Here is a 20,411-nt window from a genome sequence, read left to right as displayed (position 1 = left end):
ACTGATGGACAGGTGAACCCACGGTCCACCCCACGGACCAAGGACAGACATACTGACGGACTAGTGGACTGATGGATTGAAGCACTAACTGAAGGACTGACGGACAGACGAACCCACGGATAGACATACTAAGGGACTAACGGAATGATGGACAGACGGACCGAAGGACAGACGGACTACCAGACACTCTACTGGTAGATATTTGGCATCTGATTGATTTTGATTTTAACTTTGACTAGAATTTTGATCTCAATTTTGATCTAGAACAGACAAACAATTTCTGAAAACCTTCAACATAAGTTTACTTACTGGTGTCATACAGGATATGAAGTGGTGGACAGTGGGCAACAGTGAAGCTAGAGCAACCCAAACTGTCAAAGCAAATTCAAATGTGCGAGCCCACCATCTCTCATGCTTAAGTGTTCCTTGGCTTTGCTGACTAAGAGACTGACAAACTGGGGACAGGAATAATTCTAGGTATCAAGTATTCTTAATTCTTAAGTGTGTTAATGCAGGTTTTTTTTTCTGAATAAAGAAAAGGGTGTAAGTTATCCAGAAATATAGGTCAGCATCTTCTTGGCCCCAGCCTGTGTAATGTCACCCCTAGACTTAGGCCCCATATATGATATGGTAATGGCCAAAATCACACCCCCTGATTGATCCATTTTTCAAATCACGCTCTCTAATTCAATACCTGATACATCCTTGCTCTTTTCTGAGTTGAAAGTTTGAATTCTCTCAAGACAGGCTAACAGACAGATAGATGCTTAGACAGACAGATGCACAAACAGACAGACAGACAGACAGACAGACAGACAGACAGAAACTTGAAACTAAGGGGGTGGGAATGATGACTAAACTTATTTATTTACAAACTGCAAATGTAAATCAATTTCTTTGAGTTTATCAGATCAGCATGCACACCACAGCTTGAAACTTTTTTCCAGCTTGATTTGAAGGCACCAGACTGATGCCTCTAGTAAAAGACTGAAAGACCAAGCAAGGTTTAAAAAATTTTATTGCATATCAACATGCTGTGATGCATTGCTTAGATTTTAAAATCTACCAATCTACAAAATACTGCTATCCCTTTCTTATTGACAAGACGCCACAAAATCCTGTCTTACCTGACAAAGGACAAGGGACAAGTTGAATTGTGTGCCAACTTTAATTGTGAGTCCATTTGTCTGTGTTATTAAATGATATTTTATCCAAAAATATATAACTCTAAAGAGTGTTTAAATACAATTAATGAAGAAAAACACCCAATATTCAAAGGAGTAAATATTATGAACAAAGAGAATTGCAATGCCCATAGAAAACGTTTGGCTCAATAAATTTTTTGCAAGTTTACTCAGGACTACAAAATGCCCTTATTACAAAGACTAGAAAATGGTGTGTACACAGGAGTCCAAAATCAAACTATTCATTCATTGGTGATTAATTCACACATATGAATGCATATTTGATTAGCAATCTAGGTACTGTGAATATCACCAACATTTGATAATAACAATGATATTGAATTACAATATCCTCTAAGGTTTGCTAGATAATATTCCCAGCAACAAAAGCTTTGATGTCACAGCAGCCTTTGAGTACTTGTTATCTCTCTGGCCTGTGAAATAAAAAGGCAATAACATAATAATGTACATAACTGGTGTGGACCACGGTGGGGGGGGGGGGGGGGGGGGGGAGGGGGGAACTCCCATATAATTAGGACAGGGGTGCTCATTGTACCTCTTAGGGGTTAAAAAAGTGGTTTCGGTACGTCTTAGGGTGTTCAGAGTCAAATTAAAGGTACACTGCAGGAGCTTTTTGGTACATTTTAGGGTATTGAGCCGAAAAAATAGGACAGGAGATAAGGTGATGTTTTATAATTTGTACCTCTTAGAGGCGAAAAAATTTTCAAGCCACACCCACAAAGCAGGATCTTAGTACAGTGTGCCCATTAGGGGTTCTTTTCAAAATTTCTGACGAGGTCGCCACCCAGGAGTTCCCCCCTGGGAGTTAAACAAGACTGCTCTGCCCTTTACAGTCTACTAGTCGATTGTTAACAATGGACAATGGGGTTTTAGCTTGATAATATACCTGCAAAAATTTCATCATGATGATTGGCTGAGAGCAAGTCAATTAATCCCAAACAGTGCAGAAATTAAAGTTGAAATTGACTGCAAAAAGTTGAAATTGAGTGCAGAAAGCTGAAATGAAATTGCATGTATACTAATAACAAGTAATCAAATAATTTTTTTCTCATGCAATTTGCAGGAGGGAGTAGAAGGAGGGAGTGTAGGGGTGGAAGCCACCTGGGCCAATGGCCGAGGTCATTTCCAACATTCTCCCTTAGTGCATTTGGAGGTTTAAATATAGGTGAATCCCATAGGAAGATTCAGGTACCTGGGTGAAAATTATTGTGAAACAAATCCAAACATGTTCTTGGTTCAAGTTATTGGGAGGTTTGAGAAATCAAGGTTCAGATAAATAATTGGGATTCCAGTGTATGATAAGCAGAGAAAAGGTGCTCCAATGAGTACAACTGCATACACATGACCTATGCAATGGTGTATGAAAATCCTAGGTTTGCTGTTTAGTAACCCAAGCCTCAGGAGTCTTTGTGTTGAAGCAGACATTAAGCTGGGTGAAGGTGGCTGGTCTGGGAAATGGCAACTGAAGGTGAAGGTAAAGTCTGCATACAAGCCAAGTGGCCCATCAGGCCAGCACTTATCATGGTTTCTGTAGCATGAAGTGACTAGGAGTATTTCTACTCCTCCCTGGATGGGATGCTAGTCCACTGAATGTTTATCCCCCAAGCATGAAGCTTGCTGGCACCCATTTATACAACTGGGTGGAGAGAGGCACTGTGAAGGTATTTATTTTAATAAGTGTCTTGCCCAAGAACACAATGCAATGTCCCTGGCCAAGGGTCAAACCCAGACCAATCGATCCAGAGATGAGTGCATTAACCATGAGGCCAGCACACCTCCCCTAGTTATACCCAGCCTGTCTTATGAAGCTTCAATAGGCATAGAAATTTTCATAGAATGCTACACCTCTACGCTTTTACCACTGACACTTTGTACTTGTTCCTCTATTAACTAGAAATGTGTGATCATAGAGCTGGACGGTTTGTTATCTAGAGATGTGTGATTGTGGAGCCAAGAGTTCATTATGTGGAAATGATCGTCAACGAATGCGTTCAGGCACAGGGTTGAATAAACACTTCTACAACAGACCAAAAACTGTTGGTAACCATGGTAATTAACACGCCACTGTTTTATATGTACATGTAAGAGAAGAAGTACAAAGTGGTCGGTGATAAAAGTGTAGAGGTGTAGCACTTCTATGGCAATATGAGGTTCCTGAAACAGGTGCCAGTTGCCCCCAGTCTAGGAAATACCGGTAGTACCTCCAAATGAAAAACCAAATGAGGGTGGTGGAGTTTTAAGCGGGAGAAACTTCCTTCCGTACTGACTGGCCAACATGGGACTTGCAATTCCCACTTCAACCCATACCTTCATACTCAAATGATTGACAATGCCATAAAATTTGAAATTTGGTAAGATTAATACGTCTACTTATCTTAATAATACCTTTCTTGCTTAAATCCTGTGGTGTTATTTGATGTGTATGGTCCTCTGACATTTTGTCTTGGATGTAATCCATGGACTGTTTGACGGCTTAGATCTATGAACATAGACATAACAAATAGTGCAACATGTAGTTAAATCTTGTTATTTGTGACATGTACAAGGGATTAGTAATAATTCTCATCCTTCAAAACTACAGATCAGTCCAGCCAGGCCACCCATAAAGCATATAAACAAGATTTTTTATGACAGTGATGGTATAATATTTGACAAGGTTCAATTGAACTTATTGTTGTAAAGCAATGATGGCTGTAAAAATATATGGAAAACAAAAATTTATTACTTATATACATATTATTTATAACATCTCACACTTAAATTAAAACAAAAGAAAATTTACAATATTTTTACTTGTAATAATTATTATTTACTACAAACAGTAACTATCAAATGCTGGCAAAAAGAAGCTTTCAGATTTAGCCTGCAAGCAAGCTCATGTTGAAGGGACAAATATATACAGGGCTTGACTTTCAGCAAAAAACCTTGGGGCCAGCTGGCCTCTAAGTTTACAGATTTAGTCACCAGCAAAAGAATTTCAGTGAAAAGCGTGAAAAGTTAGTCCCCAGTGTAAAAGATTTGGCTGCATTGGTGACCCAGTGGTCGCAACGTCAAGCACTAAATATGAATGGTGAAACTGCTGAGCATTAGGTGGTAAGCAAAACAAGATGGTCACAGACTACCACAGAGACAGGTTGAGACTTTTTATCATATTTTTGGAGTTAATTTAACCATATTAATACTAACAGTAAAGGCATGGATTCAAGTAAAACCAGCTATCATGCAAGCCTTAATTATCTACCTGATAAATCTAGTTCATCATCAGATCGTGGATCTTGTATCTCTGTTAGCAAGTGTTCATCTGCGTATCTCCTGAAATGTGATCAAACAAAATCTAGTAGTAAATAGCCCAAAGAAAATATGCACGCTAATTGGTTTATTTAAAAAAAATGATGCCTTGGAGCCAACTGACTCATGGCTGCCGGAGCTTATCCCAGTTTCTGTAGCACGAAGCGGCTAGGAGTATTTTTACTCCCCCTGGACAGGATGCTAGTCCATCGCAGGTCACTCCACAGCAATTTGTTAGGTTTCCCCAACAATTCGTTGGTACCCATTTATACCCCTGGGTGGAGAGAGGGTACTGTGAGAGTGTCTTCCCCAAGAACACAACATAGCATCCCCGGTCAGGGCTCGAACCTGGACTGCTCGATCTGGGAACAAGCGCACTAACCATGAGACCACCGCACATCCACTGACTGGTTTATATTAAGCAATTAGATTATGAGTTCAAAATTTCTATCATGCATAGAAAATAAATATACATTGTACTAGTCGTTCAAAACTTTATCTAAATCCTCTTCACTAACTTCAAAAACTCTAAGAAGCGGCCGTCATTTTGTTAACAACGGCACACTATGACGCTACTCACTATCTATCATGGAATAGACAGTGAGTAGTGTAGCCAATCAGAGCACGGCATTCGTGATAGAATGCTAGTAGATTTATAATACATATAAAACTTGATAGAAATACAACTAGCATGAGCTGTTAAAGTAATAATGGCAGGAGCAAAGAGAATTTACCTTTTGATGATCTAAACAAGTTATTTGCTTTTTTTGTCCACTATTTTCCAAACGGAATAGAAAACATGATCTCCATGTTTCTATTGAGTTTTAGTATAAATCTACTAGCATTGTATCACAAATGCCGTTCTCTGATTGGCTACGCTACTCAGTATCTATGCTGTGATAGATAGTGAGTAGCGCAGCAGCGTGCCCTTGTTAACAAAGTGACCGCCGCTTCTTGGCATTTTCGAAGTGTCTGTGAAGAGGATTCAGATAAAGTTTTGAATGACTAGTAGATTTATACTAAAACAATTAGATTATTCACTCTCAATTTCTATGTGTGGTAGAAATCTCGAGCTCATAATCTAATTGTTTAATAGAAACACTCGTGAAAGTTTGGGAGAACAAGAAATGCTATTGATTGGCTCATGTTCCTACAGTATTTTTCATTCTCCAAACTTCCACTTGTGTTTTTATAACTCAATAGAAACACGGAACATGTTTTCTATTTCTTACTTAACTTACTGCCTGTCTTTTCCATCATAATCGACAAAATTGTTCTATTAAAGGAATAAAAACCCCTGTTTTATGTCTTTATAATCTGAAAAGACATTCACCACACATCATTTCACCTCCTCTAACCTCACATGAAGCTAGAGTTCTCTGTTATCAACAAAATTTGACAAAACAGTCAAAAGGTTAAACCTTTCGGCAAGAAAAAGAAGTTGAATTGTCCTTGAGATCCATGAGAGAAGGAACCCATTCACATGCAGCTACCTGTCCTACAACATCATGCACAATTAACAAGCACTTTTAAATAACAGCAGACATGGCGTGTGAGCAGTGCAATACCAAAGGCATCACCTATAAAGCCTGTCTAATCATATCTATCACAAAATTCTTGATCGTGATTGGTTCTCTGCATGCCTATTTGTACCTGGTGGCGTGGGCAATCACATGGGTCTCCAATTACAGGTGTCCAATTTTGACTTCTTGCAATTGGATACCTATGCCATTCGCACATCAATAGACCAATTCCGATATATTGAAATTCTAACTTGGCTCCGAGGCTTAGGGGAATAAAACAAAAGAAATCACACCAAGGATGAGGGATGAATAATTAATTTCTTTTGTTTTATTCCCCTAAACGTCGGAGCCAAGTTAGAATTTTAATATATTGGAATTGGACTATTATGTGAGCTTTAAAGGCTTTCTTCTTAAATTTATGTTCCCTGCAGTTGTTACAACTTAAGAAAAACTTATGACTTTTTCACTCAAAAAAAGTTCTCAGAAGACTTTTGTAATCTCAAAATTTGTTATTGATGTTAGTAACTGGACCTTGTGTTGTTCAATGTGAGGAGTAATCGTATCCATAACAAAATTCTCAATCGTGATTGGTTCTAGGCACGCCTATTTGTCCCCTAATTGGCGCGAGATCACATGGGTGTCCAATTACAGGTATCCAATTTGAACTTTTTGTAATTGGATACCTGTAATTGGATGCCCACGTGATTCGCACATCAATTATGCGTACTTCAATAGCTTCCTTTGCAATGTTTTGGACAGTTTCCAAAACTTATGAAAAGAGCTACAGGTGTTTTCCATCAAAATAAGTTCTCAAAAGACATTTTTAATTCCGAAATTTGTTATAGATATGTTTAATTAGTCATCGGACCTCCTGTCATACAATTCAGGAAGTAATCCTGCTCATAATTTCAAATCAGTCTCGCGCTTTGCGCTCGTCTGATTTTGAAATTACTCACACGATTAATCACTGAATTGTACTCCACTCGGTCCAATTACTATTACAAATCATGCTCGTAATTTCAAATCAACCTTGTGCTGCACACTCATCTGATTTTGAAATTACTCGCTCAATTACTCCCTGAATTGCACTCAGCTCAGTCCAATTACTATTACAGTAAAAACCCGCGTGTAAGAACCTACTTTTTTCAGAGTTTGGCAAAACAGGTTCTTGTATTATGGGGTACTTATTGACAGTTTAGGCTAAGTAGGTTCTTAGTTAGGTTCTTAATTTCTACAGAGTAGACATTGTTGTTGATTATCAGAAAAGAGTATAAAATCTGGTCTGTTCTTCATTATTATAATGCATGGAGCATTTGAACCAAGACCAAGATTACATAGAAATGATACATTCTGTAAATTGTAGCAATAATTGTTTCATAATAACAGTTCAAATTTAACATACATTGTGCATTTTGAGTTTTATTTAACAATTCAATTTTCTAAACTCTCGATCACCTTTTTAGTTTCTGGTCAAAAAAATATATAAATTAAATAGTTAAACCCCACATATAAGAACCTGTTGGAATTTGTTTGGCTAAACAGGTTCTTATATTTTGGGGTATTAAAAAAGCAAATTTCTACCTGAAGGCTCTTAAATTCCTAGGTTCTTACACGCAGGTTTTTACTGTACTAAATATGAAATGATGCTAAAATAAGGCCTGCTGATAACCAATGAGATTCAAGAATTTTTGTTACAGTTACGAATTATTAATTTGACCGTGCGCAGTCTTTAGAACGGCTTAGCAGTGAATAATTTGGAGATAATTTGCAGTATAGTTTTCAGAAGCAATTTTCTTGGCTTAAGCTAATGTTTGATCCATGAATCTCACTTCTTTTAAAATCCGAAAGTTTTCCTTGCCAATGAATAAAGATTAGTCTTACATCTACACACATGATCCGTGCATGAAAATCAGATCATGACCGCACTGGTCAACTACAGCTCGCTCCTGAACAAGTGAAAATGAAACATATATGAAAAATTCATTAGAACTCTTCATTTTCTGAGAACCAACATGTCAAGGCAACAAAATATCTTTGCTGGCAGAATATACCTTCCATCAAAACTCTCGTGACACTATCGATAAGTAACTTAAATTAAGCTTAAAAGCTCATTAAAATGCCAAAACTTTGATGGACTGTCCGAAAAGTACAAAACAGCAGTTCAAACAACAAACGATTATGTCGAAATAAAAACTGTTTTCACATTAAGCGGTGATTTAAACCTGTGATTATACGCTATGATTATATTATAAAGATTTCGTAATAGCTTGAAATGATGTGCACCTAAAATTATTCATGAAAATCAACCCATGAAAGTTTTAAACACGTCTTACCATTTGCTTTTCGGAGCGAAACGAGTGAAGCGGTCATAACCTCGATTTTGCCTGAAGCTAAAAAATCCACCGTCCTCTGTTCCAAAACACTGGCCCATCACAAAGAATCACTAATAAATAAAACTCTGGTGGTGTTGAACATCACACCGAACGAGGAAAATTTTAAAATATTACATTAATTTGTCGATGTGCAGATTCGCGTAAGTACAATATTCCCGCTTTGTTTGCGCACTTTCCTTCCCCAGTGGGGTGGTAGCAGAAATTGCATATATATGCAAAAAAAATTAAGGAGATTTTTGAGCAAAAAAGATTTCCAATAACCATACAGGAGAGAAAAAATATGTCATTTATGCCACGAATAAAAATTTAGGTCAATAAAGTGGAAGTTCATTGGTAAATTCTAAACAGACAACTATCCCTACCCTACTCACCCTTTTACCATAGCTAGGTAACCGCCCTCTATACTCAAATCCAACATGGCTGCCTGCAGAAGTTTGTATCATGGTAACTTGCGTTTCTCGGCTAGAATTTGTCAATATTCCAGGGAATCCAATGGATTGAAAGGTATATTGCAGGAATTTGTTGCTTTTTTAGCTGTTTATTTGCTTCGTCATTTTGGATCTTTCAAATCGTTAGCGTAGGATCTTTAGTTGCATAAAACATAGCTTGTGGTAGATCTTTGTAACTGTGGTGGTTGCCACCGCCAGGGGTGTTTAATTGATGGTGTTAATTGTGAAATGTATGCTGAGAAACAGAATAATGAAAAAAAATGATACAATATAATTGGTATTCGTAACCAAGAAAAAAAGTAATAGAAACGATTGTTATGATTTATGATTGTTATTGATTACCAATAAGTTTTAATTAGTATAGTCTAGGCTTATCAACAAAATTAAAGGTGGGTTTCTTTGGGGTGATCTTGATCAGGATCAACAATCCAAGATCACTCAGATCATGATGCTTCAAAGTGACTTTTGAATCCACTCTGGGCAAGGATTCATAAATTTTTTTGATGCACCATGATCTGAGTGATCATTGTTGCTGGTCCAGATCATCCCAAAGAAATGCACCCTAAACTTATAACAAAATTCTAGAATTAAATTGGTTGTATTAGAAAACTCTAATGAGCACTAACAGTGTCATATTCCTGAATTATTAGGCAATATGGGCCATTTACATTTGTTGTGATAGAAGAGTTTATACATGCAAACAGGATCATTTTTTCACAAGTCAAAACTGTTATCCTCTTACAAATGAATATACGAAAGATCATATATTTAAACTACAGAGAAAGATGTGAAGACATGATTGATCATCGCAGTTAGACACAACTTAAGTAGCTGTGAAATTAAAGCCTGAAGAAAATTCAGGCTTGAACAGGATTCGAACCCATGACCTCTGCAATACCAGTGCAGTGCTCTTCCAGCTGAGCTATCAAGCCAACTGTTATCCTCTTATTTACTTATGAAAAGTGTTTGGTTAAGTACTCAACTCAAGAAATTCCTTGTGTGAAGACTTAAACATTTTAATCTTGCAAATATACATGTTTTTAAATAGAGTTTTGTAAATGAAAAGAGTATCATTGCTAGCAGGAGTATTTTCATCCATTAACAGGGGCAGTTCTGGCTTGTAACCTTTCAACAACTCAAGTTTGCCTTAAGAAGACACCCCACACGGTTGGCGTCCCTGCATGGGCAAGGGCTGGGCAGAGAAGGAGAAAAGATTTAATGGAAATGGAGAAACCAAAATCAGATAGACAGATTGAAGCAGAATTTAACCTGGCAAATGACCCCACGGAACTCAATTTGTATACTACAACAAAGACTGGCACACCTCCAGCATACAACGTGGCATATGACAGTCAGATTGAAAAGTATGTTTGAATGATATTATGTTGAAATCTTTCTGCTATAGTATCATAATGTGGAGTCTCTGCTCTTGTTTAATTTTTATTATTATTATTATTATTATTATTATTATTATTATTTAAACCAGTTTGATGTCTGTTTCCCTTTGTTTTGGATTAGTATGATTGATATGAAACAAGGGAGAATAAATGCCTAACTGGTTTGGAATATTTCAAGCTGAAAACAAATTCAGCTATTAATGACATCTTTGCTGGGAAAAATTCCAGGAATTGATTCAAACCTAGGGAAACCTAGGGACTAATTCAGGCCTGTAATATTTGTAATATTTGTAATATTACCACTGAACAGTTGAAGGGGTGATTAGAATAAAGCCCTAAGTGACTTTTGGAAAACGCTGAGGTAACCAGCATTGAAACACCTGCCAGTAATTAATACAGTTTACTCTTGTCTTCATTATTGTCTAAAAAGAACCAACCCTCCAAGTTGCGACCATTTTAGTCGCCATGGCGACTAGAATTTGGAGCTGGTGACTAAATTAGAACGCAAGTTGCCACCTCAACAACTAAAATTAACGTGACCTATGCGTCAGGAGCTTGAGCGGACTATCATCCGGAGCGAAAAGAAAAAACGTTCTGAGCATTAAGAATTCACTTTGCAAAGCTAGTTGTTGTGGGATTTTAACCAACAGAAATGGAGACTGAATAAAATGAATTGTTACATGGTAAACAAAGATCAAGGAATTGCATTCAGTTGAGCTTGGGACACAACGAAATTTGTTCCACTCGACTGAACTTTGGCACGTGACAATTTTACCCGGAAGCGTGAGACAACGCACACAATCCGGTCATTTGCCATCGAAAAGAAGAGGAATTGCAAAAGCTGGGAAAGCTCAACGGTGACAGGATCCACAATATATTTGAGAAACATCCAGATGTATTTGAGAAACGTATTTTGTTTCAGTGGACACGAAAATACCTGACTTTACAGCAAACTTGATAACACAAGCACGGGGGATTCTATAAATAAAAAAAACTGTGATGAAAAGTGGCTCGCAGTTGTAAATAAATTTCACTTGTGTGACCGAACCTGGGTTTATTTTTAAATTGTCAAAGATTTCATCAATAAAAAATATCCGTCTTAGTGATTGCCCTAAAACTTGTGAAAGTATTTTCGCGTTGAGTATTCGTGTTGCGCAGTTCGCATATTAAATTCAAAACAACAAACAATTTGAACTTTTCTGTCCATTTCAATACAGTCTTTAATTTTCAGATGAAGTTTTATATCGTTTGCTTATTCAAGCAGAAAACGAGGTTGAACATTTAAAAAAGATCATAAGCGATAAGGTAAAAATACTGTTCACTTTATGGTCTCAGCAAGAATTTGATGCCGCCTTGATAAACACTGGAAAACTTTCCGCCATCCAGCTGCGAATGAGGCCATCTTATTTTAACTTGGTATAATCTGTGTCGTTTGCACTGCTCCTGTTGTGTGAATTATAAATGATATATTTCTGTGTTTTGTGAAGCGACTTTTTTTCTTAATTTTCATCAAATATTTTCGCGGGAAAAATGGTGGTAAACATACATTTCATTCATACATGCTCATGCTTTTTGATGGTTGATTTCACAACTAGCGCCAGCAGTGAAGGAATGGTTAAAATCCTCAAAAAGATCAAGAAGACCATTTCTTCAATCTGAAGTCCATATCACATGTGGTTTCTAAGTTTTAATGCAGAAATATGGATTTCTGTGTGCTGGCTGCAGACTTGTAAATATGTGTCACTAGTATAGATTTAAAACAAAAAAAACTTTATTTCATATCATGAAAGTTTGAATTGTTTGGAGTGCTCAAGTCATTCCTAAGTTACCATTTAAGTGTGATTATAAAATATTAAAAACTTAAGCAAGAGTTTATAATGAAGGTAGTCTGAACCTTTGGTTTTTGATATTTGTGGTGTAACTTGTAAATCGATGGAGCTATTTGAAGGCATGTACATTTGCACTATTACAACCATTGTAAAAGATTTATTGAAAGTGAAAGCCAATCAATTTAAAATGACTGAATGAGAACTATGATCAACTCACAACACTGCTGCAGTAATATAGTAGTTTTTCATTGTGATCAGAAACTATTTCATTTGATCATCAATCATTCCAATAAAAGCATATTTGAATCAACATTAGGTAGTTCTTTCACTGAATGGGACTTCAATTTACTTGGTGGTTCAAGGAAAATGTTATTAATAATACAGTTAGATAATAATAAGATTATTGTTTATTATTAATTAATTATTAATTTGTGCATATATTTTGGCGACTAAAATTTTTCACTGGCGACCAAACCTGAACAGTCAGTGGCCAAATGGCCACTAAGGAAAAAAGTTAACTTGGAGGGTTGAGAACTAGTAGTAATTACTTGTAGTTCTTTTGAGACAATAGCTAAAACCAGAGTAAACTATGAAAATTGCTGCTACTGTAGGTATTTCAATCCTGGCTGCTTCAGAATTTTCCAAACGTTACCTAGTCCTTTATTCCATGCACCCCTTCAGTTGTTATGCCCTTCCAGTCTATAGATAAATCCTGCTGCTTGGAAAACGACAATGGAATCCCAATTTTTCATTTCCCGTGATAACTAATAAGTTGTAAATGTAAGTCATGATAAGTTGTTTCCCTCACCTGGGTTGAACACTGTATTTTTATCCCCTGATTTCTCAGATTACTCGCTTTTTGGAACCAATTTTTGTTTGAAGCATTAGAATTGCACTACAACTTCATTTTATTAATCTCTCTTTGAACCTGCTATAGTAAAGGCTTCTTGATTGAGTTGGTTCTCTTGTTATATACTGAATATGCATTATCCTTTTGGCCCACAAGGCATCATGCAGCCTTCTCACTATTTATTTTAAATTCTATGGACTTGGTTTAAAAATCACTGGATATGGAACAGATGTAATATGGAAAAGACACTTTTAGAATGCAGTAGCAAGCCTAGATGTCCTCATGTGGGACATCGTGAAGTCAAGATGGACTCTCTAACATGATATGAAGTAAATCTTCTGTTGGGCCAAGGTGGTCCAAACTGCCAGTGAGAGTTTATCCATGTTTCTGTACTGAAGCAACTAATAAACTTGACATATTAATTGGGGGATGAGGAAGAGGGATAACCTGTGACTAGCATCGTGCCCAAGATGAGTAAGAATAATGAGGCTCATGCTGACCGTGCAGTTACTCTTCCAATATGGCATCAGGCTTGAATGCTGTTGAAGTTCGCCAACTAATAATATTTAGAGAGTTGAAGCATGACATTTACAGCAGACAGCCAATGGCAAAGATTACGTCTGATTTTTTATTCTTTTCTTGTAATCCTTAAATAAATCACACAAAAATAGAAAAATGTCTTCTACTATTCACTGCAAATACAAATATTTTCACTCTACTGTACAGACAGCTGAAGACAGACTGCAAAAGTTTCATTTTTGCCGTTTGCTGTTTGATGTAACGTCATGCTTAATATTTCTAATTATTACAAATGGTTTTATGAACAGTATGGGTAAGTAAGTGACACATTTTACATATCGAGGTCCCCACAAAAACCTGTTTCTATGCCTTTTGCATTTTCACGAGTTTAAAACCCCTAGTCACTTCATGTTATGGTTAAGAGTAAGCATCAAAAGGGCCACCTGGCTCCTACATGTGTGATCTCTACAATTGTAACAGAATTTAGATATTCCTGATTGTAGGATATAACTATATATTTCTTTCAGACCCAAGATTACTATGTCCGCAGATCAAACTATGTTTGTATGTTATCATCCAGCCAAACCCTTTCCTCTGCAGTTTTCTAAGGTATCAGATATCTAAATAAATCCTTTTTCTGACAACATGACTTGTACTTCTAAATTAAATTGTATGTATGAATATTAATTCATCAATTAATCAATTGATTATAATTAATAAACACAATTTGTTTAACAAAAAAACTGAAAATCTATCTTGTGCTCAGTACAGTATGAGCAAAATATTTTGGATGATTTTAATTTCAGACAAAAAATGTTCTAAAAATAAAACCATCTAAAATTTTAAAGTGTCCCAAATATTTACAGTACAGTTTAAAACTTGGAAGTAGGTCCAAAGCTCTTTGTTTCCCCTATGCCAGGCTTTAGGGAGCAATCTCTTGTTGAGACATGACTTGACAGGCGTAATGGCTTGATAGAATTTGTGTTATTTTCTGGTCGGTGTATACATATATTTGTAAAACCTTGAGTTGCAGTAAAACTATCATTTTCATAGACGTTGTTGCAGTCTAATTTGTGTTTTTGTATCTAGACACAAATTTATTTTAACTGTGTTTCAGCAAAGTGTGCAAAATTTTTGTCTGGAATTTGTCTGAAATGAGATGAAAAGTGTCCGAAAATTAAACGTTTGAAATAAAATGTCAGAAATTTTTTGCACATAATGTAATTTATTCAAAACAATGAATTTGTATTTGTATTGTCACCTGTAGACATTCTTAGATCAATTCAAATGAAGAGAAAACAACACTATTATGAGCAGAGTACTTTTAATGGACTTCTTTCACTGTAAATGTCTCACAGGATCCTGGTTATCATATATGGTGGCAGCATGATACAGATTATATGAACAGTTTCAAGGATAAATTAACCAAAAAAGAGGTAACTACAAACATGTAAATGAAAGCTATTGAGCAGTACTTTCGTGTGTTACTTATTATTATTATGGTACACGAGTTAGTTCTAGTTTCCAACTCTGTAGAGGAAACCCTAGTGTGTGGCCAATCAAATACAAGCTTTGAGAAGTACTTTCATGTGGCACTGTTTATTATGCTGTACAAGGTGGTTCTAGCTTTTAAGTCTGTGGATGTAACCCTAGTGTGTGACCATTTAAATGAAAGCTATTGAGCAGTACTTTCATGTGGTACAGTTTATTATGTTGCACAAGGTGGTTCTAACTGTGAAGTCCACAGATGAAATCCTAGTGTGTGACCATTCAAATGAAAGCTATTGAGCAGTACTTTCACGTGGTGATTTTACTGCTCATCCCCTGTTGGTGTAAATTTATAAATGCATAGTTCTGTATCTTTCTGTAGTTCACACTTTCGAGTTGTATTGTGCCAACATGTTTTGTTGTACTTACATGTTTCAGGTTCAGGAAGTAAGAGAACTACGTGCAAAAGATGCTAAGGTGTGGACAGTCACTGCGTTGAGTAATATGTTACAAGTCAAGCCCTTGGCAATACTGTAAGTTGTTTCAATCCTTATGATTCATGGTTTTTACGACTTAAAATGTATCACATCTATTTATGTTTTTCTTTGTCTTATATGCTCTCGGCAAATTGGCTTTTGGGTTAAAATTTTGAGGTAAGGCCCGGTTCAAACATCAAGGTTTCATAATGTTGAATTCAAATGATGATGTGAATACGACTGTACATTTAGCTTGATTAAAATCTAGAGTGGTGGCATGACAGGGGTAATCGTTCAACCTGATAATGGTGAAATGCTTAGACCGGACCGACGAGTATAAGTATGTGTTTGAGGCGAGATAACTAGAAGAAATGCTGAATTGCAAGCATGCATTGACACTTCACTTTCAAGAAGAAAATGAGAGAGTAAAGATAGTCTTGAGCAGTTTAGATTAAAATTAACTTTCAGATTTAAGACTAATCAAACGAAGATCACCCCAGAAAGAGTGTACTCTTGTTTTCAAGTACTATGAAATTCTCTTTAGAAAGGAAATGTATAGAACTCAGAGTGGAGAATTGAGGACTTGAAAATATTTGGCTTTGCTTTGACTTGTGGTTGATGTAGCAACTGAAACTGGCTTTTGATTTAGGTTAGCCGCACCTTTGACGGATGAACAAAAGCTTGAACTTGAGGTTGAGCGAAAACTTTTAACTGAATGGCCCAAAGAGCAGCGAAAAACTTACAGAGCAAACCAAGAATTGGTAAGAATGAAACTGTAGTTTAGGATAGTTTAGTACAGCTTTTAACGTGTTATAAGAGCGTTTTCAACTGAGTGTCGGAGAAAGGAGAGCAGGGATGGCGCAGAGGTGAGAGCGCTTGCCTCCCACCAACGTGACCCGGGTTTGATTCCGGTCTGGGGCCCGTTTCTCGAAAGCCACGGAAACTTTTCGGGTCCGTAAAGCCATTTTGAGTTAATCTGTATCTAAAAACAGAGAGGTGTATACGCCTGAAACTTCTTGTATGAAGGGAACCTCTGTTCATATTTAGTATACGTGAATAAAACAGCTATGTAATCATAAGGTTGGAGATTTCGCTACGGCTTTTCGGGTGCAAAAACGTTTCGGGACCTTCGAGAAACGGGCCCCCGGTGCCATATGTGGGTTGAGTTTGTTGTTGGTTCTCGCCTTGCCCCGAGGGTTTTTCTCCGGGTTCTCCGGTTTTCCTCCCTGCACGAAAACCAACATCTCCAAATTCCAACTCGGCCAGGATAAAGGACCCGCTTAAAAACCAGCTGTGGCTCATGTGGCTTTCTCTCAAAATATTGTAATTAGAAATTGCCTAGCTTTTGTCTGCTTTACCACTATGCTTTATCACGACTTACAATTGGTCTAAAATCACACATGTCAACCAATCAGCGGCGACGTTTTATTAGTGTTAGTGAGACTAGTGCACTCTGTGATTGGTTTAGAATCTCGCGCCTCCTTATGCTATCGACCAATCAAATTCAAAAAAGAAGAACAATGTGACTTGTTGAATCGCGTTTTCTCGTGACTAGCGCTGATGTATTTGCTTTGAGTTCTAGTTATTAGTTCATAACGTAGCTTCATAATGTGGTTATCTGTTGCTGTGATTGACCCTTTTGACTACCTTGCTCCTTGGGTATACCTCATTCAATTGGAAACCGCCTTAATAATTGCGTTTGCCTTTGTTTTACGCCTACTGGTCTCTTTTTCAGCGGTTTTACGCAATAAAATCACGTGCAACGTTCTTTGTCCAATCAGAACAAACATACTGGTTTTTTATTTCGGCCAATCACAAGAAAGAAAATTAAAGCAGCTCGTGACTTGTTGTGCCCGTATTTTCCCACGCTTGGCGAATTACTTAGCATCGGTTGCTTGCTTTAGCTTTGGTTTCTCAAGTCCGTTAGGTTTATTGTGCCAGTGGACCAGAGTAACTACAAAAAGTACTTTCAATTTGCAACAAAGTTGCGAAACATTCCCAGATATTCCTTAGTTTTGGCCAAGTGTTTTGGCCAAATGCGCGGTAGAAAAAATATTATATTGATTATAATTTGGGATACTCCCAAATATGGGGCATTACACGTGGGGAGGTGCTAGCTTGGCGTTAACTGTTCACGTGCTCTAAACCAATTAAAATCTCCGAAAGCTTTAAATGTACCTAACCAATGAACGAATGGAATCTGATTGGGTGTAGTTCAAAGTCAACGTTTGCTTCCAGCGACCAACTTCTACAATCTGAAAGGTTTCATTGGAAAATGTCTGCAGAAACAAAGGATTCTTGGAAAACTTTATCATAAATGAAATATCAGTTGGTGACTTTTCTATCACGGACTATAATCTCCCTCGGCATCAAAATTGTCTTCGCATTTTCTTTTAATTAGTGTCCTCGAACGTTCGCTTCTTGATTAATTGTTATTTTTGTTTCATTTTTACTGCCTAAGATTAATACGTGTAAGGTTCGGAAAATTGCAATCCCAAAAACTAGCGATGCCCCAAAAGGAGCGGTAGAATTTATTGTTTGGAATGTAGCGCCCTTAAACGTATACCTTGGCTTGCTATCAGTAAGCAATGGAAATAACATTATAACAGCAACACAGTAACCAGTGCCAAACTGATTTGATATTTGTTTAAGATGGCCCAATATGAAAAATTATATTTCCCTGTTCTGATGTTATATTGCATTGTTTCTAGCAAGTGTTTTCCTTGTTCTGATTTCTTACGAGACAATTCTTTAATTATGACTGACATTTTTATTTATTATGACGGATAGGCTTACGTGCTGTAAAGCTACAAAATAGCGTCGATTTTCAGAAAGAAGTGCTAGGAAAAGACTGCGAAAATTTTGCTAAAAGAGGGTAGTTACATGCGACACTTTACGATGTTCCTTGTAAGAGCATATTGCGGTACAATTTTAAGTATTGCTACTATATAATTCATAGCATAATGTGTCATGTGTACGCTGCTCCACCGAACTATTCTTATGTTTCACTTTTTTTCTGTTGCTGTTTGCAGGAACGATTGAAGTATTATCATTCGACTCGAGTGGCGAAATCGTCCGAGAGCAAAGAAACAAAAAGAGACAATAAGCGAGATGACGCCTCTCCGAAACGAAATGTCGTTATTTGAACTGACTCAGAGTTGAGTCGACTTAGAAATCCAGTCAAAATCAAATTCCCGGGATTCGCGTATACCCTCCCCCCCGGATCAAGAGGCAGGTCGCTTGTGCGGTCGAAGAAACTGAGAAACTCTCTGACTTCATGACGGAAAACCGGCTGGAGAAGCTGTGCTGAAGTTGATTTCCGCCGATATGTGTGCTGTTTTTCCAGTGACGATGCGCAATAAATTGAAGAACTCGACGTAATCAAAAGACGTAACTCTGTCCCGAAATAAGCTTCCGTTTGATATTTTTCGTAATAGTTTCTGTGTGAATATTGCACCGGCATGCTTTCTTGTAGATAACTGCAGCTTTGTTTTTGACTGAGAAATGATACAAAATCACTTTGCTCGATAAATGAAGTTCTTTAAATATTACCATGCACGAAACCAGAAAGGATAACAGAAAAGAAGATGATACAATTGAATTACATAATTAAGCGTAAAACAGCCAGTTGTTTGCATTGACGTCAAGTTTGAAGTATTTTCTGTATGGACATTCCCTCTGCAATATAGAAACTCCTCAAAGGATAGAAAGCCCTTGAAAAGTGACAAATTGTGAATAATATCAGAAATGGAGCTTCAATTGCGTGCTTTCTGTAATCAAGCTAGGACGGAGAGCAAAGAAAACTTTTCTCTAAAAACAGTCTATCAACTAGTCTTCAAACAGCCTACTGGAATGACCCCATGTTACGTCAACCTCGTTTCCAAGGTGCAAACTTCGAGGGACAATTCCTGAGAACGAGGTTGGTGTTACGTAAGTCTGTCTGTGACCGCAGGACAAGCGACACTAATCTGTATAAGTATGCAAATCAAACTGGGAGGCAATATTGAGGCAATACCTTTTCACTGTTGTAGTAAATTAGTGTACAGTTCTAGTAAATTAGCAAAGACAACGTGCCGCGTACGTGATCTCATTTGTTTATTACGTGGGTGTACATGCGTCATTCTTGCTCCCAGTCTTCCGTTTTACAAGAGGCCGTGTTGCATTCTCAACCCCAGTGCTCTCCCTTTTGTCGCGCTCAAGAAGCCAAAGGCTCTGGATGGAGTCGAGAATTCCTCTAGATCAACATGTTTTGATCGAGGATGCGTAGCAAGGAATGAAAGCTAGGACTACTCGTAGACTATTTCGAATAATGAGTGTCCTCAAAATGATAATTGACGGTTATATTACTTTGTAATGCAGTTTTTTAGCCATCGATGTAGCGTTTAGGTATTACCGCGACCTTTTTGGTCAGCTCCCAAAAACAACGTCCGCTGGCGAACACTAGCTGACTGCAGAGGTAATTCTTGCAGACACCCGACAGACTTTGAATTTTATCTCGGGGGGGGGGGGGGGGGCCGCCTCTATAAATAATACGGGGAAGCTACGCCAGAAAGGGGTACCTTTTTCTGGCTTCACCTACATAAAAGGGTAGAGATTTCACAGGTTGAGGTATATGAAAAGGTAGGGAAATCTGTCATCTGGTTATTTTAAAGGGCGTTTGTTTAATCAAATGTTTCGAACAAACGCACCTTATGGCTGTACTGTTTTATCTATAAATGACAAGAAGACTTTCTTTTGGGCGATTTATTCATAACACGGTCTAGTTATGAAAGTTTGTGAAATGTGTACGGAGTGGGTACCTTTTCTGTCAAAATGGTATACAACAGGCTAAGGAGTTGGACCTCGGGGTGGAGTCTCCCCGGTATAGCACTTTGTATGGTACCTCCCCCCCTCCGCCCCACCCCTCGGATTTTTTTCTCACAGAATCGGCCTCGTTTGTGATTTACAATAAAATTCCGGTGGTGAGTATTCGGCTTATTTTTGTTTAAAGGTCT

At 37.4% G+C, this 20,411-nt stretch overlaps 2 protein-coding genes across 2 annotated transcripts; one reads left to right on the top strand and one right to left on the bottom strand.

Moving 5' to 3' along the window:
* Positions 1 to 1,001: 1,001 nt before the first annotated feature.
* Positions 1,002 to 8,568, bottom strand: LOC145502314 (uncharacterized). Its single transcript, XM_081481572.1, has 4 exons — positions 8,350 to 8,568; positions 4,447 to 4,517; positions 3,591 to 3,684; positions 1,002 to 1,618 (listed from the first exon to the last, which is right to left on the bottom strand). Exons 1-4 carry the CDS (start codon positions 8,445 to 8,447, stop codon positions 1,606 to 1,608), a joined length of 276 nt encoding a protein of 91 aa, XP_081337698.1. The 5' UTR covers positions 8,448 to 8,568; the 3' UTR covers positions 1,002 to 1,605.
* Positions 8,569 to 8,783: 215 nt separating this feature from the next.
* LOC145502313 (uncharacterized) lies at positions 8,784 to 19,922 on the top strand. The gene is made up of 7 exons (XM_081481571.1): positions 8,784 to 8,913; positions 9,964 to 10,222; positions 13,981 to 14,062; positions 14,812 to 14,889; positions 15,380 to 15,474; positions 16,067 to 16,178; positions 18,450 to 19,922. The coding sequence occupies exons 1-7, from the start codon at positions 8,826 to 8,828 to the stop codon at positions 18,561 to 18,563; spliced, it is 828 nt and encodes a 275-aa protein (XP_081337697.1). The 5' UTR covers positions 8,784 to 8,825; the 3' UTR covers positions 18,564 to 19,922.
* Positions 19,923 to 20,411: the final 489 nt, after the last annotated feature.

The sequence above is a fragment of the Orbicella franksi genome, chromosome 11, assembly GCF_964199315.1.
Source record: "Orbicella franksi chromosome 11, jaOrbFran1.1, whole genome shotgun sequence".
In the NCBI taxonomy this organism is placed as follows: Eukaryota; Metazoa; Cnidaria; class Anthozoa; order Scleractinia; family Merulinidae; genus Orbicella; species Orbicella franksi.
Note: the sequence above shows the minus strand (reverse complement) of the source record. Positions and strands in the feature narration are given on the sequence as shown.

Coding starts and splice junctions, on each gene's coding strand:
- LOC145502313 (XM_081481571.1), top strand. CDS start 8,826: ATGGCTGCCTGCAGAAGTTTGTATCATGGTAACTTGCGTTTCTCGGCT. Junction 8,914..9,963: donor GGAATCCAATGGATTGAAAG/GTATATTGCAGG, acceptor ATCCATTAACAG/GGGCAGTTCTGGCTTGTAAC. Junction 14,890..15,379: donor ATAAATTAACCAAAAAAGAG/GTAACTACAAAC, acceptor TACATGTTTCAG/GTTCAGGAAGTAAGAGAACT.
- LOC145502314 (XM_081481572.1), bottom strand. CDS start 8,447: ATGGGCCAGTGTTTTGGAACAGAGGACGGTGGATTTTTTAGCTTCAGG. Junction 4,518..8,349: donor TTCGCTCCGAAAAGCAAATG/GTAAGACGTGTT, acceptor ATCACATTTCAG/GAGATACGCAGATGAACACT. Junction 3,685..4,446: donor TGATGAACTAGATTTATCAG/GTAGATAATTAA, acceptor CTATGTTCATAG/ATCTAAGCCGTCAAACAGTC.